Source organism: Moschus berezovskii, chromosome 17, assembly GCF_049115385.1.
Source record: "Moschus berezovskii isolate FMDL1 chromosome 17, NW_MosBer_1.0, whole genome shotgun sequence".
Taxonomy (NCBI): Eukaryota; Metazoa; Chordata; class Mammalia; order Artiodactyla; family Moschidae; genus Moschus; species Moschus berezovskii.
Genome location: NC_142476.1, coordinates 59,541,814 through 59,560,588, shown reverse-complemented (window position 1 = coordinate 59,560,588; position 18,775 = coordinate 59,541,814). Strand labels below are relative to the sequence as shown.

General features: G+C 43.5%; 1 protein-coding gene across 1 annotated transcript in view; it reads right to left on the bottom strand.

Moving 5' to 3' along the window:
* Nucleotides 1-18,775, bottom strand: part of SPMIP3 (sperm microtubule inner protein 3) — a 48,513-nt gene that overhangs the window by 11,570 nt on the left and 18,168 nt on the right. Inside the window, exons 2-4 of the mRNA XM_055418840.2 lie at nt 17,323-17,391; nt 7,462-7,557; nt 457-629 (exon numbers count right to left, since the gene is read on the bottom strand). Of these exons, the coding sequence (XP_055274815.1) occupies nt 457-629; nt 7,462-7,557; nt 17,323-17,378 (325 nt within the window). The 5' untranslated portion in view covers nt 17,379-17,391. The remainder of the gene's footprint in view (nt 1-456; nt 630-7,461; nt 7,558-17,322; nt 17,392-18,775) is intronic.

The window sequence follows — 18,775 nt, the reverse complement described above, 5'->3', positions numbered from 1 at the left end:
TGACCCCTCAGCACTCACACATGGGCTGCAGCATGGAGAAATACTACAGAGGGAACTTAGAATATTTGAAACATACCTGCAAATATTAAATAATTGTCATAAACCCATTTAAAATAGAAAGAGGGGAAGAAGATCCTCTCAACAGTATGGCACAATAACAAATTTGTCAAGTGACAAGGGGCTCCGAGGAGTGGTCAAACTTGAACTTGCTTTCTACCAAGGACATTTATGAATTTTCAGCCTTAAAGTCTCCTGTATGAGGAGCTAGGAAAGAAGGATGTAGCCCAGGGGCAGCTCCATAATTCTTCTTCCTGCACCAGACACAAGTGAATACCCCTCCCTGCCAATGTGACTGGTCCCAGACATGCTCCCTGAGACAGCAAGCCCACAGGAGATACTCAAATGTGGCCCAGGCAAAGTTGCTCTCGGACACTAAGAACTCTTGATCTGACTTACCCATCTTGTAAAATGGCAAAGAATAGTCTCTTTGGTAAGAGGTTTCTTTATACCATGGTTCGGCAGGCTTTGAACATCTTCGAAAACAGATGTACTGAATGAGAGTTTGTTGGTCTAATTGAGGCTGATACTGACTTTTCTTCTTAGATGGAATTTCCAAGTCTATGAGAGGTCTAAATGAAAATAGAAACAGCTGGCTAAATACCCACCCAGTAGAAGAAAAGCATTGCATTTTCTCATCAGCTGAAATACATTACCTAAAAGTGGCCCAGAGGCTACCAAGATAGTATTGACAAGACTCTGTAACTCCAAGATTAGCCCTAGCAAACTTGTCAGTAGACGGTTCAGGAATTCCAGACCCTTGTTCTTCCCTTTAGCATTCCTCCTCCTTTCTAATCACAGGTCACGGAAGGTGCCCTGCATCAAAACTTCCTCTGGATCTGTTCAGGCATGGCTACTTCCCAGTGCCCTTTTGAAATGTAACTTTTGCACGTATATTTAGTTCCCTCAAGGCACTAGTGCTTTATTTTGACCAGACTAACCACTATGGTCCATATTGGTGTTTGATGAGCCTGAAACTGGTTATAACCCTCCTGTACCTCCAGATGAGTATAATGTGAGCTGTGGGCTTGTCATACATGGAATTTATTATGTTGAAGTATGTTCCCTTTATGCCCAGTTTGTTGAAAGCTTTAATCATGGTGGTCAGCATCACTAGTAACTGCTGCTGCTGCAGCAGTCGTGTCCGACTCTGTGTGACCCCATAGACGGCAGCCCACCAGGCTCCCCGATCCCTGGGATTCTCCATGCAAGAACACTGGAGTGGGTTGCCATTTCCTTCTCCAATGTGTGAAAGTGAAAAGTGAAAGTGAAGTCACTAGTCACTAGGGAATTGCAAATCAAAACCGCAATAAGATATCACCTCATACCTGTCAAAAAGGCTATCATCAAAAAGACTCAAAATGACAGTTAGTAGCAAGGACGTGGAGAAAAAAAATTTCCTCATGCAATGTTGCTGGGAATGTAAATTGGTTGCATTGACTATGGAAAGCTGTATGGAGAGTCCTCAAAAAAACTAAAAATAGAACTACCATCAGTTCAGTTCAGTTCAGTTCCTCAGTCCTGTCTGACTCTTTGCGACCCCATGAATCACAGCACGCCAGGCCTCCCTGTCCATCACCAACTCCTGGAGTTCACTCAAACTCATGTCCATCGAGTCAGTGATGCCATCCAGCCATCTCATTCTCTGTCGTCCCCTTCTCCTCCTGCCTCCAATCCCTCCCAGAGTCAGACTCTTTTCCAGTGAGTCAACCCTTTGCATGAGGTGGCCAAAGTATTGGAGTTTCAGCTTTAGCATCAGTCCTTCCAATGAATACCCAGGATTGATCACCTTTAGAATGGACTGGTTGGATCTCCTTGCAGTCCAAGGGACTCTCAAGAGTCTTCTCCAGCACCACAGTTTAAAAGCATCAATTCTTCTGCACTCAGCTTTCTTCACAATCCAACTCTCAGATCCATACATGACCACTGGAAAAACCATAGCCTTGACTAGACGGACCTTTGTTGGCAAAGTAATATCTCTGCTTTTTAATATGCTGTCTAGGTTGGTCATAACTTTCCTTCCAAGGAGTAAGCGCCTTTTAATTTCATGACTGCAATCAGTATCCACAGTGATTTTGGAGCCCCCAAAAATAAAGAACTACCATATGATCCAGCAATTCCACTTCTGTGTGTTTATCCAAAGGAAGCAAAATCACTATCTCAGAAAAGATATCTGTTCTCCCATCTTCACTATAGCATTATTTACAATGGCCAAGACATTGATGTAATCTAAATGTCCATTGATGAGTGGAAAAAAATGTGTGAAATGTATATACTATGAAATACTACTCAGCCTAAAAAAGATGAATAGCCTGCCATTTGTGACAACACATATGAGCCTCGAGGACGTTATGCTAAGAGACAAAGAAAGACAAATACTGTATGATCTCACTTTTATATGGAATCTAAAAAAACTGAACTCATAAAAATAGAAAACAGCATAGTGATTGCCAGAGGTGAGGTTTGGGGCCTGGGGGAAATGGATGAAAATGGTCAAAAGATACAAACTTCCAGATATAAAATAAACAAATTCTGGGAATATAATGTACTGCATGGTGACTATAGTCAGCAATGCTATATTGTATATTTGAAAGTTCCTAAGAGAAATAGATCTTAAAGGTTCTTACCACAAGAAAAACATTGTAACTATATGAGGTGATGGATATTTATAAACATTATAGTAATCATTCTGCAATATGTACAGGCTTCCCTGGTGGCTCAGCTGTAAAGAATCAGCCTGCCAATGTAGCAGATGCAGGTTCAATTCTTGGGTTGGGAAGATCCCCTGAAGAAGCAAATGGCCACCCACTCCAGTATTCTGGCCTGGAGAATCCCATGGACAGAGGAACCTGGCGGGCTGCAGTCCATGGGGTCCCAAAAGTTTGGACGCAACTTAGCAACTGAACAGCAACAATGACATATATAAAATCACTATGCTGCATACCTTAAACTAATAAAATGTTATATATAAACTATATCTCAATAAAACTTGGAAATATAGGGTTTCAGAATACCATCTCATTCTATTTTGTGTAGATCTGGAGGATTCTATGTATTCTCTGGGTAATGACATTATGGATAATTACAAAAAATTTGATTATCAGTGTTTTCAGATATTCTTTTTTTTTGTTTTGTTTTCATATATTCTAATGAACACGTGTATTTTTTGAACTGTAAAGTAGAGAAGGTGAGCTACTAGAGATGTGAAAAAGATTAAATGTTGGGTGAGATTTAAGAACATCCTAATCCAATCATTTTGAGTAGGATGTCGTCTTAACTTGATTGTATAACCGTCAATAATCACACTGATATGGGTGACTGACACTATTTAATCATAATGCATTATGTTTATATACTTGGGTAAAACTTGATTCTGATGTGCCTTCTTTAAAGAGAAGAGTTTGTTAGTAGAAATGGGATGCCTCCACCTGAAGTTCAGGATAAGAAAGAGCAAGACTCTGACTGTGTGTGTGGTACTGGACAGTGGAGTGATGCTGGATGGGCGAGATGTTCTGTTGAGGACAGGTGTGGAGAAGCACCAAGAATTCCTTCCCACCTCTCCTTGCTTCTGTTTTGTGCTTAAAAGGTTCTTGGTCCAAAAAGTGGGTACCTTACATGGTGGGTGGGAGCACTTCTTTTCCTATGAAAGCGTGTCTCCTGCTGTCAAGCAAAACATTTGCTTTGTGATGAATGGGTCAGTCTCTTATGAGTTTGTGTTCTGCCTGTTACTGTCATCTGGTCACTTCTGTGCCATTGACAGCTATGGATGGCTCCCGAACCGGATCCTGGTAATTGCTCCTACACCCACCCTTGCTAGACTGGCAGCCTGTTCTGACTTTGCCCTGGATGTTTTTATGGAACCAGAATCATCTCTGTTTTCAAGAATACTGATGGTGTTCTAGAGACAAGACTTTTACTCAAAAGGGGGACTCTAATTCTGAAAACATCACATTGGTGGGAGAATATATTTGGGGAAGGTCAGCCATAGGCATCTGTCTGTTTAAATTATGAGTATAAAGAAATTAGGCCTGGTCCGAATCATTGCATGATTTCCTGTCTTGTTTATTTGTTTTGTTTTTGCTTGTCTTTTCCTTATTCTTAACCAGAAGTTTAATAAAATCATTGGTTGACAAAACATTGACTAGATTTTTCCCCTAAGACTAATCTTCAGTTCAGTTCAGTTCAGTCTCTCAGTCGAGTCCAACTCTTTGCTACCTCATGAACCCCAGCACTCCAGGCCTCCCTGTCCATCACCAACTCCTGGAGTTCACTCAAACTCACGTCCATTGAGTCAGTGATGCCATCCAGCCATCTTATCCTCTGTCATCCCTGTCTCCTCCTGCCCCCAATCCCTCCCAGCATCAGGGTCTTTTCCAGTGAGTTAACTCTTTGCATGAGGTGGCCAAAGTATTGGAGTTTCAGCTTTAGCATCAGTCCTTCCAATGAATACCCAGGACTGATCACCTTTAGGATGGACTGGTTGGATCTCCTTGCAGTCCAAGGGACTCTCAAGAGTCTTCTCCAACACCACAGTTCAAAAGCATCAATTCTTCGGTGCTCAGCTTTCTTCACAGTCCAACTCTCACATCCATACATGACCATGGGAAAAACCATAGCCTTGACTAGACGGACCTTTGTGCAAAGTAATGGCTCTACTTTTTCATATGCTGTCTAGATTGGTCATAACTTTCCTTCCAAGGAGTAAGCGTCTCTTAATTTCATGGCTGCAATCAGCATCTGCAGTGATTTTGGAGCCCCCAAAAATAAAGTCTGACACTGTTTCCACTGTTTCCCCATCTATTTTCCATGAAGTGATGGGACCAGATGCCATGATCTTAGTTTTCTGAATGTTGAGTTTTAAGCCAACTTTTTCACTCTCTTTCACTTTTATCAAGTGGCTTTTTAGTTCCTCTTCACTTTCTGCCATAAGGATGGTGTCATCTGCATATCTGAGGTTATTGACATTTCTCATGGCAATCTTGATTCCAGCTTATGCTTCTTCTAGCCCAGTGGAGAAGACCAAACCCACCATGGCCACTGTCCATCACTTTCACCTGAATGTGTCTATTAGAACTTTAGAAAAGCCTGTATTCATGTGAGTTTTAATTCCAAAACAAACCCAGGCTCAAGTCTTGTCAGAGTCAAGGTTCACTTTGCCTGAGTGTCTTGTGGTAGGAGGAGGGGCAGATAATGGAGCCGAGGGAATGGTCAGAGTCCACAGAACACACGTGGAGAGTGCCCTGTGGAGCTGACTTCTGGAAGAGGGTTTCAGTTGTTTCCTTCCTTGTTTATCCTCTGGCAGAGATCATGCTCCTAACAAGATTTTGATATAAGAATGTATTTGAGTTAGAACAAAGAAACTTGAACTGGGAATCAGAAAGTGTGGATCATTTCACAACCCAGCTTTTATACTAACCAGCTACATGTCAGGCAAGACATGTCATTTCTCTGGCTACATCTTATTTATCAAATTGAATAAGAATTTTAAAAGCTAAAGCTACTTCCAGTTTGATCATCTATTAATTTTAGCCTGTGTGCTACTTTGTCGTTGCGATGGCTCCCTTTTCTTTACTTGAAGAATAATCAGGAGTTGACCATATCAAAGTTAAGAGAAGAAAAGAAGTTTCTAAAATATACTATGATGATGAACTCAAAATAATAGCAATCGTATTTTGAGTGCTTACTATGTTCTGGAATTTTACATCAATTATTTTATTTAACAGGTAAGCCTATTGATATTCAGAATGGATGAAAACTGCCTAAGATCAAACATTTCATAAGTTACTCAAATTGATGTTTGTAACTGGATCATCGAAAAAGCAAGAGACCTCCAGAAAAACATCTATTTCTGCTTTATTGGCTATGCCAAAGCCTTTGTGAGGATCACAATAAACTGTGGAAAATTCTTCAGGAGATGGGAATACCAGACTACCTGACCTGCCTCTTGAGAAACCTATATGCCGGTCAGTTAGAACTGAACATGGAACAACAGACTGGTTCCAAATAGGAAAAGCGTACATCAAGGTTGTATATTGTCACCCTGCTTATGTAACTTATATGCAGAGTACAACGTGAGGGACGCTGGACTGGAGGAAGCACAAGCTGGAATCAAGATTGCCAGGAGAAATATCAATAACCTCAGATATGCAGATGACACCACCCTTATGGCAGAAAGTGAAGAAGAACTAAAGAGCCTCTTGATGAAAGTGAAAGAGGAGAGTGAAAAAGTTGACTTAAAGCTCAACATTCAGAAAACGAAGATCGTGGCATCCGGTCCCATCACTTCATGCGAAATAGACGGGGAAACAGTGGAAACAGTGCCAGACTTTATTTTTTGGGGCTCCAAAATTACTGCAGATGCTGATTGCAGCCATGAAATTAAAAGACACTTACTCCTTGGAAGGAAAGTTATGACCAACCTAGATAGCATGTTAAAAAGCAGAAACATTACTTTGTCATCAAAGGTCCGTCTAGTCAAGGCTATGGTTTTTCCAGTGGTCATGTATGGAGGTGAAAGTTGGACTATAAAGAAAGCTGAGCGCAGAAGAATTGATGCTTTTGAACTGCAGTGTTGGAGAAGACTCTTGGGAGTCCCTTGGACCACAAGGAGATCCAACCAGTCCACCCTAAAGGAAATCAGTCCTGGGTGTTCATTGGAAGAACTGATGTTGAAGCTGAAACTCCAATACTTTGGCCACCTGATGCGAAGAGCTGACTCATTTGAAAAGACCCTGATGTTGGGAAAGATTGAAGGCAGGAGGAGAAGGGGACGACGGAGGATGAGATGGTTAGATGGTATCACCGACTCAATGGACGTGAGTTTGGGTAGACTCTGGGAGTTGGTGATGGACAGGGAGGCCTGGCGTGCTGTGGTTCATGGGGTTGCAAAGAGTCGGACACTACTGAGCGACTGAACTGAACTGAACTGAACAGCCTCCCAAAACTAGATAGTAGCATTGAAGTGCCTGCTTTTTTCCCCTTTCTCTTAGAATCACTGCAGAAAGGCAGAAACTGGTTAGGCCAGATTTGCGATTTTATTGAGAAGGAAAATGAGTGTCAGGAAGATTAAGTTATTTGATTTAGTCAATATGTTAAACCAATGGTATTTCTTACATTCCTTTGATGATTTAAATAATTTTATATTTATTGCTAATTATAAAAGTAGTATATGTTCATCATAGAAAATCTGGAAAATAGAGAAAAAGATAAAAAATGAAATACAAATATCAATAATCTCACTATTCATGAAAAACCTGTGTCAACAGTTTGCTGTATTTCCTTCCAAATTTTTCCATCCATTGAATAATAATTATTATTGTTATTATTATCATTGCAAATTGTGATTCCCAGTTTTTCATTTATTAGTCTAACTTTAGTACATTAAGATTTAGGAAAGTGTCTTACCTGGGAGATCTCTTCACACTATAATCATAATGGACTCTTGCCAGCTGCCCAGGGTAATAACCACGGAGATCCTTTCCTTGGTGAACAATGAATATACTAGTGGGGACAGGATGGAGAGTGAAAGAAAAGGAATTAGTATGGTTAGCTCTTTACAGAGGAAAACCAGCTGTGGTATAGGAAAAAAATATATTCAGTCTCTATCCTCAGTTCCTGGCACACAGGTTCTAAAACCCTTGGAATCTCTTGATAGGAGTGTTTTTGTTATCCATTTTTCAGGATTCATAAAGAAATATTTGACTTGTCAGGTAATAGTTTCAAAATATCAAGAAAAAAATAAGAGAATACATAAGGCCAGTGGGGCAAATCTTGATAATTACTGAAAGATGGAAATGGATAAATGGAGATTCTTTATACAATTTTTTCTACTTTTGATATTTTTATGAACTTTCACAGTGTTTAAAAAGAAACTCTAATAATTAAATATGTAGGGGCTAAAAATGAAGAAGCACTGTGAAGGTCAAAGCACAAGATACTTATAAGCCTGGAGGAGGGGCGCCAGCCTTGCCTCGGTGGGTTGGGCTGTGAGGATGTTTAGAAGCACAAGTGTAAGTGAGTAAGCTGGAGAGTAGGGGGAAATCTTCTGGGGCGTGAGAGGGGCTGGGTGTATACAGCCGAGACACAGCAGTGTCGGGAGGAGCCGAGGGCTCATGGTGTCCAGATCTTACATTTTGAAATACATCTTCTTTATAATTAATTACTTTTCTTTTAGATGATAGTTATAGCATTATGTTGTTGTTGTTTAGTCACTAAGTTGTATCCAACTCTTCCTTGACCCCATGGACTCTAGCTCACCAGGCTCCTCTGTCCATGGGATTTCCCAGGCAAGAATATTGGAATGGGTTCCCATTTTCTCCTCCAGAGGATCTTCCCAACCCAGGGATCAAATCCATGTCTCCTGCATTGGCAAGTGGATTCTTCACCATTGAGCCACCAAAGAAGCCCAACAGCATTATACTGACACCTTAAAATTATATGTAGTTGTATTATGTTATTTACAGATTTTATTTCAGGAGAGTATCAGGGACATTACAAAATATTTATTATAAACCACGGGAGTGTGTCATTTGAAAAACTGAGAACCATTGATATAGGTAATAGGGAATCTTTGTAGGATTTTAAAGAAAATCCATGATGAATGCAAATTTTGTTGAAAAGAGATTCTGCTGGTGGCAATGTGGAAAACAAATCTGAAGACAATCTGATTAGAAGTACAAAGATTGATCAGGAGGTAATCATATCCCATGTATGTGGGACATAGGGAAGCTTTGAACTCTGTGGTGGAAAGTTCACTTGGGGAGCAGAAAGGCCTGCTAGGATGACTGCTAAGATGACTGCTAGGAGAGAAGGTTGAGGATGAAAAAGGAGAATATCAAGACAAGGCTTCAGACATTGGGAAACAGGCTGCCACTCACCAGGAAACAGAATGCAGGAAAGTGACCCTTCTTGAGATGATGACTGTAGAGTTTGTGGTATGTGGGGTCTTTGGGGACCTTCCATAGGTTCTTACTCAGTAGGTGCCATAAGAATTCAAGAAGAGTGAGTAGAAGGTAGTACATAGTTTTGCATGAAGAAGCTCATCAAGTATGTGTTGAATGATGAATGGAAACTTAAGCTATGCCTCCAGTTTGACCAGAATTTATTAATTATGCATAATGTATCCTACAGCGAACACAACCATCCCAAAGAAAAAGAAAAGCAAGAAGGCAAAGTGGTTATCTGAGGAGGCTTTACAAATAGCTGAAGAAAGAAGAGAAGCAAAAAGCAAGGGAGAAAGGGAAAGGTATATCCAACTAAACGCAGATTTCCAAAGAACAGCACAGAGAGACAAGAAGGCTTTCTTCAATGAACAGTGCATAAAACAAGAAGAAAACAGCAAAAGGGGAAAGACTAGAGATCTCTTCAGGAAAATTGGAGATATCAAGGGAACATTTCGCCCAGAAACGGCAGAGACCTAGTAGATGCTGAAGAGATCAAGAAGAGATGGAAAGAATACATGGAAGAACTGTACAAAAAAAGAGCTTAATGAACCGGATTACCACAATGGTGTGGTCAGTCACCCATAGCCAGGCTGTTGGGAGAGTAAAGTCAAGTGGGCCTTAGGAAGTACTAGTGTTAATAAATCTAGTGGATATGATGGAATTCTAATAGAACTATTCAAAACTCTAAAGGATGATGCCATCAAGGTGTTGCATTCAATATGTCAGCAAATCTGGAAGACCCAGTAGTGGCCACAGGACTGGAAAAGGTCAATCTTCAACCCAGTTTCCAAGAACGATGGTACTAAAGAATGTGCTAACCATCACACAATTGCACTCATCTCCCATGCTAGTAAGGTCACGCTTAAAATCTTGCATTCTAGGCTTCAGCATTATGTGAACCAACAACTTCCTGATATCCAAGCTGGGCTTAGAAAAGAAAGAGAAACCAGAGATCAAATTGCCAACATTTGCTGAATCATAGAGAAAGCTATCGAATTCCAGAAAAACATAGTTGTTTCATCAACTATGCCAAAACCTTTGACTGTGTGGATAGTTATGAACTCTGGAAAGCTCTTGAGGTGATGGAAATACCAGACCATCTTACCTGTCTCCTGAGAAACCTGTATGCGGGTCAAGAAGTAAGAGTTAGAACCCTGTATGGAACAAATGATTAGTTCAATATTGAGAAAGGAGTATGACAAGGCTGTCTGCTGTCACCCTGTTTGTTTAACCTATATGCTGAGCACATCATGAAAAATGCTGGCCTGGATGAGTTACAAGCTGGAATCAAGATAGGCAGGAGAAACATCAGCAACCTCAGATATGTGGATGATACCACTCCAATGGTAGAAAGCAAAGATAAATTAAAGAGCCTCTTGATGACGGTGAAGGAGGAGAGTGAAAGCACTGGCTTAAAACTAAATATTAAAAAAAAAACAAACTAAGATCATGGCATCCGGCCCCATTGCTGCTGCTGCTGCTGCTGCTAAGTCACTTCAGTCGTGTCCGACTCTGTGCAACCCCATAGACGACAGACCACCAGACTCCGCCGTCCCTGGGATTCTCCAGGCAAGAACACTGGAGTGGGTTGACATTTCCTTCTCCAATGCATGAAAGTGAAAAGTGAAAGTGAAGTTGCTCAGTCATGTCCTACCCTTAGCCCCATTACTTCATGGCAAATACAGGTGAAAGTAGTGACAGATACCCTCTTCTTGGGCTATAAAATCACTGTGGATGGTGACTGCAGCCATGAAATCAGAAGATGATTGCTTCTTGGGAGGAAAGCTATGACAAACCTAGACACTGTGTTGAAAAGCAGATACATAACTCTGCCAACAAAGGTCCATATAGTCAAGGTATGGTCTTCCCAGTGGTTACGGATGGTTGTAAGAGCAGGACGGTAAAGAAGGCAGAGCACCAAAGAATTGATGCCTTGGAACTGCAGTGCTGGAGAAGACTCTTGAGAGTCCCTTGGACTGCAAGGAGATCGAACCAGTCAGTCTTAAGGGAAATCAACCCTGAATGCTCGTTGGAAGGACTGATGCTAAAGCTGAAGCTCCAGTATTTTGGTCATCTGATGCAAACAACTGACACATTGGAAAAGTCCCTGATGCTGGGAAAGATTGAGGGCAGAAGGAGAAGAGGGCGTCAGAGGATGAGATGGCTGGATGGCATCACCGTGCAGTGGACATGAACTTGGACAAACTTCGGGAGATGGTGAGGGACAGAGAGGCCTGGCATACTGCAGTCCATGGGGTTGCAAAGAGTCGGACATGACCAGGTGACTGAATAATGACAACAATGTGCCCTGCACACTACTAGGTTCTGCAGATACAAAGCTGACTCAAAGGCAGTCCTTGTTCTCATCATGCTCTTTATGTGCTGAAATCATGATCTGAATAAAGGGTCAGTGGGGCACAAAAGAGGGAGGGCTGTCTAGGGGTTGAGCAAGTCAGTAGGAGAGGGAAGAGATTCCAGGAGAGGGAATGAAAGAACCCAACTCTCAGACAGAGTTGTGATCAGGGTGGAATGTGTGAGGGCCAGTGGGGAATTTGCTGTCTCAGTTCAGTTGCTCAGTCATGACCGACTCTTTGTGACCCCATGAATCACAGCACGTCAGGCCTCCCTGTCCATCACCAGCTCCTGGTGTTCACTCAAACTCACGTCCATCGAGTCGGTGATGCCATCCAGCCATCTCATTCTCTGTCTTCCCCTTCTTCTCCTGCCCTCAATCCCTCCCAGCATCAGAGTCTTTTCCAATGAGTCAGCTCTTCTCATCAGGTGGCCAAAGTATTGAAGTTTCAGCTTCAGCATCAGTCCTTCCAATGAACACCCAGGACTGATCTCCTTTAGGATGGACTGGTTGGATCTCCTTGCAGTCCAAGGGACTCTCAAGAGTCTTCTCCAACACCACAGTTCAAAAGCATCAATTCTTAGGCGCTCAGCTTTCTTCACAGTCCAACTCTCACATCCATACATGACCACGGGAAAAACCATAGCCTTGACTAGACGGACCTTGGTTGGCATAGTAATTTCTCTGCATTTTGATATGCTATCTAGGTTGGTCATAACTTTCCTTCCAAGGAGTAAGCGTCTTTTAATTTCATGGCTGCAATCTCTATCTGCAGTGATCTTGGAGCCCCTCAAAATAAAGTCTGACACTGTTTCCACTGTTTCCCCATCTATTTCCCATGAAGTAATGGGACCAGGTGCCGTGATCTTAGTTTTCTGAATGTTGAGCTTCAAGCCAACTTTTTCACTCTCCTCTTTCACTTTCATCAAGAGGCTTTTCAGTTCCTCTGCACTTTCTGCCATAAGGGTGGTAGCTGATGCAAAAGGCAAGTGCTGTCAGCAGGGTGGGTCTGCCTGTCTATGGAAACAGGGCCTCAGGGAACTCTGATTTTCAGAAACACCGCAGTCTGTCTGGGCCTGCCCAGTGGCTGGGATAATATGACTGAGCTGTGAACAGTAAATAAGAGCAAGGGATTAGGTCATAAGGAGAAAGAGGAACTGGCACAATAATAGGGAACAAATGACATTCCTGAGGGCACAGGAGTGGGAGACACACCTTTCTTAGGTGCCTGGCCAGTCTCCAAGCCCCACCTTGGGAAGATTATCTCACTGGATGCTCTGTCAAGCATCCAGCTGGAGTTCCAGAACAACACTGATTTCTCACGGTTGCTATACCATTTGCACTAGCTTGTGTTTCCCTGGCATGAGTCCAGGTGAGCAGCCTAAGCACTGCTCCTAGAAATGGTCTGTACAAGCCATCTGAGACTGGAGAAGCCCCTCACCAGCACTAGGTAACGTGCCCACCCCAAGTCCCTAGTTAGTCTCCCTGGGTAGCTTTTTTATTTTTTTAATTTGTTTTATTTTGGCTGCAACACGTGGCATGTGGGATCTTAGTACCCTGACCAGGGATCTCACCTGCAGCCCCTGCAGTGGAAGCAGAGAGTCCTAACCAGGCCCTCAGGGAAGTCCCTCTCTGGGTAGTTTTTGAGGTGGAGAGAGTAGGAAAGAGTGTAAGCAGGTGAGTGTTAGAGGCAAGACTGGGTGGGGTTGTGGAGAGGTTTGAGGAATGAAGGTGTGGTATGCTTTTCTTCCAACTCCTTGGGTAGACTTTCCAAGTTCCCCCATGTGGTCTTCACCTCAGAGAGGAGAAAGCTCTAGATGAATGGGGTAACATGTCAGCAGTTTGGAAGAGAATTTTTATCTCCTAAGAGATAATGCCTGGCCTGGCCTGGCAGTCAATCCTCCCAGAGGCTGCACAGTACCTGTCCTCTCCCAAGGAGGGGCTGGGTGTGAGGAAAAAATCGATTAATGAGTAGGAAAGCAGGGCTGGCCTCCAGACCTGGTCTGGGAGCCCTGCCCTGGACTCTGCTCAGACCCACTTTATTGACTTGGCTTGTAAGATTCTTGAGTCAGCTGTAGAAAGGCCTTTTCTCCTCCCTGGGTGGGAGTAGGAGTCCAGGCACAGTATTTACCAGTCCCTGACGGCTTGGCTCTTTGAGGTAACACATTCAGTCTAGACAAGAGCAAACCCGTTCCCCGGGAGGGTGAATGTAACCAGAGCAGGATCTGTGCTTCTCCACAGGCAAAACTCAACACCCAAAGGGGAGGATCCCTCTGGGGCCTGAGGTAGTCTGGGCCACTGTGATGGTGCAGCCCCGTGTCTGTGCTGGGCCTCATCATTACAAAGCTTCGCAGAGATGATCTCATCGAACTCTCACAGTCATGTTGCTAGGTAAACATTGTTAACACCCTGTTACAGAAAAGGAGACCAAGGCTCACAGAGGTTAAGTGGGCTTTCTAAATAATACCCAGCTGATAAATGCCAGAGGCATGAGTCAAACCCAGTTCTCTGAACTCCGTATCACACCCAGAGTCATCTCTGTGTTTTTGTGATGACCTCTTCTTCAGAAGAGTTCAGCGTTACTTTTGTGTGAACTCTGTGATTCACTGTGGGCAGACAGGAAGTGGATGTCCTGTACCAAAGCAATAGGAAGAGAAATAGACTCAGCAGTGTAACTGGAGGCTGCTTTCAGTTCAGTAAAACAAGTGCTTATTGCAGGCTCTGAAGTGTGCTAGATGCCAGGGCTACAGTGATGAGAAACACTGTCTTTCCACCTAAGAGTTCACAATCAGGTAAGGAAAACCCTCCTCAGCCTAATCATATAGGGTGGGGGTAAGTGCTGCACCAGGCAGGAAACAAAGGCTCAGGGGGAATAAGTCTCTTACCAAGGGCAGGAGCTGATAAGTACAGAAGATGGGAGACCACCATTCCCACATCCTCATGCTTTCATTCCCCAGACTCTACTGGCTTCACAGATCTCCTCAAGGAAGAGGGAGCCTCAGTTTCCTCATCAATAAAATGAGGTGGGGAGGGCTTCCCTGGTGGCTCAGTCGTAAAGAATCTACCTGTCAATGCAGGAAGCGCAGGTGTGGTTCCTGATCTGGAAAGATCCCACATGCTGCCGAGCAGCTAAGCGTGCTACAACTAGCGAGCCTGTGCTCTAGAGCCCAGGAACCACAACTACTGCAGCCCTCGTGCCCTAGAGCCCATGCTCTGCAACAAAACAAGCCATGGTAATGAGAAGTCTGACACCACAACTCGCAAGTAGCCCCCACTTGCCACAACTAGAGAAAAGCCTGCATAGCAACAACTCCGCAGCACAGCCAATAATAAATAAATAGATAAATGAAATTTTAAAAAATTATAAAAATAAATAAAGTGGGGGTGATGCTATCTCCATTAATGACTACATGAGAGTCAACAAGACCTGTGTGAACGCCCTTGGTGACTGAAGTATCCCATAGGTGTTGCTGTCTATCATTCAAGGCAGGATGATCTGACCTTCCCAGCTGCCCCTTGATGTCTCAGAGATCGCTTCAGTTGATGTTTTTAAAGTTCATTTAAGACCAACACAAATTCTTTGTCTTTTGCACACCACAGTGAGTTTAATCCAACCTAAGTGATCTTTCCAGGAGCATCTTAAGCCCCACAAGTCAACACAATACTCAGCCCTGCCCCTGAGTGGCAAGGCTAAGATAATTTGTATCTAATGTAATTCTTTTACGAGAATTTTGTGTTGTCACTACTACTTGTGAATCACTTAATATTTAACTTTATGAGGTGCCCCTACTGGTTTGCAATTCAGTTTTCCCTACTATAGCCCAAGGGTTAGGCATTTAAGGATGAATTAATTGGGTGAATGCTTACAGAGAGGAGCAGCAGAGGGCAGACCTTCTGTGGATACTGTCAATCACCAGGAGGCCAAACCTCAAACACATACTAGAATGAGTTTTTCTCTTTGATTCATTCATTTTAAGTTTTCCAACAAAGGCGCACAGAGGTCCTACCAAGTGTGGCGGTCTGTGGGGCAGAGTGGCCTATGAAACAAGCCCCGCCCTGGGGGCTGACCCGGAGATGTCACGGGCAGTGACCAAGAGCGCAGATGTTGGCTCCAGACTAGTGGGTTCAAATCCTATTCCTGCTAGCTCACTACTGTGGAATTTCAGGACAGTCACTTAACCACTCCTTGCCTCAGTTCCCTCCCATTCACTGTGAAGATTAAATGAGTTAATATACACTTAGAACAGTGCCTGCCACATATTCAGGCTGTATAAGTGTTAACTATTATTCCAGTGGGTGATCTAGACGGGAAATAGAGAAACGAGAATAAATGAAGGTTATGATCGGAGTCATACAGGAAACCAAAAAAGGTGTGAGAAAGAGAACTAACAGAGGTGGGAAGGTAGGTGGAAGGAGGAGACCTCCCCCAGCCAGGATGGTACCATCTTCTGCTCACTGAGCTGCTGATAACAGTGGAGACATGCTGAGTGAAGGGGGCTGGTTGAACCCAGTAAGAAGAGTAGCAGAGAGTTGAGAAGGCAGTGATGCGGGGAAAAGGAACATGTCCCAAAACCCTGAGACATGAAAGAGTGCGGGCCTGCTGAAGGAACAGAAGAAAGATCACGGGGCTAGAGCTAAGAGGAGGCTGGAGAGATCAGCAGGGTCTGTTTATGTAGGGCTTTTGCAGGCCCTGGCAAGTGTTGAGGCTTCATGCAAAATGCAATAATTGCAGGGTTGTTTTTTTTTTTTTTTTGACTTTGCTGGGTCTTCATTGCAACACACAGGATCCCTAGTTGTGGAGTTCAGACTTAGTTGCCCCCCAACATATGGGATCCTAGTTCTCTGACCAGGGATAAAATCTATGTCCGTGGCATTGGAAGGTGAGTTCTCAACCACTGGACCACAGAGAGGTCCCAGATTGCACAGTTTTATGCAATGGAAGGCTGTGATCCCATTTATGTTTTATGGGGTTCTCTCTGGAGAATGGATTGGAGGAGGACCAGAGTGGCCATTGTTGGAGGTGAACAGGGGAGAGGCAATGGTGGTCTGGACGAGGTTGTGGCAGTGGAAGTGAAGAAAAACACTCCGATGGAGATACACCCTAGAGGCAGAATTGAGGAACCTGCTGATGGACTGGGACACTGTGGCAAGGCAGGAAAGGCACACAGAAGACTTGCCCCACAGGGAGCACTCAGGTGGTGAGTGGGGGCCCCAGTCTAGTGCAGGCACAGTGTGACTCTCTGATGGATGAGCCCAAGAGAGCTGAATGCAGCCCTGCCTGAGGACATCAGCGGCCCAGTACCTTCTGCTCTGTGTTTCACCCCAACCCTCCAGCTCCCCATGGGCTGCCTTAAGTCAGGTCCAGTGATTCTGACTTGGTTCTATTTAGCTCCAGGAGGCAGCAGCCAATGGAGGATTGTCTCCATTTTCCCCAGGAGATGAGACCACAATTAAACAGGCCCAACAGTGGTGGGCAAAAATCTCAAATACACACACGGAAAGCCAAGGGCATGTGGGGAGGCAGAAATCAAGTAAACCTGGAACCCACCCCTTTCTCTCCACCCTGCTTCCTCCTCATGTGCATTTCAGGGAGGGAAGGACAGGCACTATACTTTCTTTAAAATAAGACTTTTTTAGAGAAAGAACATCTTTTTAAGAACAAAGCATCCTTCCCTTCCTCCTTCAGTGATTTCTGGAAGCAAAAGGACATATCTTTGATGACTAAACATTGTGGAAAATAACTAAATACTAAAATTTGGAGTTGCCAGTTTGCTTGGATGCTGCCATAAATGTAGGATTTTTTTTTTTTTTAAAGCAACTTTTTCGAAACCCAAAGAAACTTCAGTAGAACCTCTGGCAGCAGTCATCTCTAAATCAGGGAGCAAGCGGCAGGGCAAATAATTCTAGTCTCCCAGGAGTCTGTCTTCTGCACTGCAGCTCTGGAGGTGTCTGCATTTGGAAGACCATTACCTGGGTGGGATTGCTGGGCGGCGGTCAATAAATTCTCGTAGCCGGATGGCAGTCATGATGGATAAGATTCTGAAAAAAAAATTAAAGTGAAGTCTTATTGCAAGTTTATACACGTTTCCCAGGCATGACTGCCTAGTACTACACAGTCTGTCTTGAAAGCAGAAGGACTATTCATAGCTTCTGCTAGACTATTTAGGGAAGGAAATAGACTCTTTTTTAAAAAATTTATTTATTTATCTATTTATTTCTGGCTTTCTTCAGCTGTGGTGAGCAGGGGCTACTCTTCATTGCACTGTGCGGGCTTCTCATTGTGGTGGCTTCTCTTGTTGAGCACGGACTCTTGGATGGTCGAGCTTCATTAGTTGCAGCACATGGGCTCAATAGTTGTGACTTCTAGACTCTAGACCACAGGCTCAGTAGTTCTGGCACTTGGGCTTGGTTGCCATGCAGCACGTGGGATCTTTCCAGATCAGGGACCAAACCTGTGTCTTCTGCATTGGCAGGCAGATTACCACTGAGCCCAAGCCCCAGCAAATAAACTATAAAAGAAGCAAAAAGAAATGGAAAGCATAAGCCAATACACAGAGGCATGCTTTTCTTTAACAGTAAAAAGTACTGTGTGAGTTGGGGATGTAGCCTCCTTTCTCACTCTTCTTGAGGTATCTTCCTACTGCACCTGCTTGCAGGCTAAGCACTGCGTCTTCCACACGGCCTCCTAACTAGAATTCTGGATATGAGTTAGGATCCTCGAATCAGATTTAATTGAATGAGATTTGGAAGATGAAAATGAGACAGGGGCTGATTTCTGCTTCTTTGCCTTTTTCCACTGGCAAAACTGGTTAAGACAATGTGATGTTTCTTTCTGCAGCAGAATGCCAGTGTCCAGTCTCCAGCTTTGAGGGTGTAAGAGGTGATCATGTTGAAGCAATGCTGAATGCTATGTTTAGTGTTCAAACACCAGCTTCTTGAGGGCAGAGAGGCAGCTGGAGTGGCAGTGCTGTTAGCTTTGGGACCAGGTTCTTGAACTCAGCTGTCTGGAAGCAACTTCCTGATCAGGGCACAGGTAGCTGCTTTCATGATGGTCAGTTTTGTTAAGATGTTCTAGAAGCTTCCTGGAAGCCTTCCCCAGAGCCTACCCTTCCAACACTTCCAATGATTTTGTAACCATCTCATTATCTACATTGAACTCTTTCTGTTTCATATTCTGGCTCCAGTTTAAACATATAATATATAATGTTTCTAGTCTAAAATTTCATTTTGCATCTGCTTATGTACTGGAGAGGACTTGCCATAGAAAACCACTGCATCTAAGTATTCACTTGAGAAAGAGTCTACAATGGGGAGGACACTGAGTGCCTGGGGGGACGGAGGTGGGAGAAAGCCTTAATTTTTTACACTTTACCTTTGGTGTACCTTGTGAATTTTGTACAAGGTGTATATATTATGCATATAC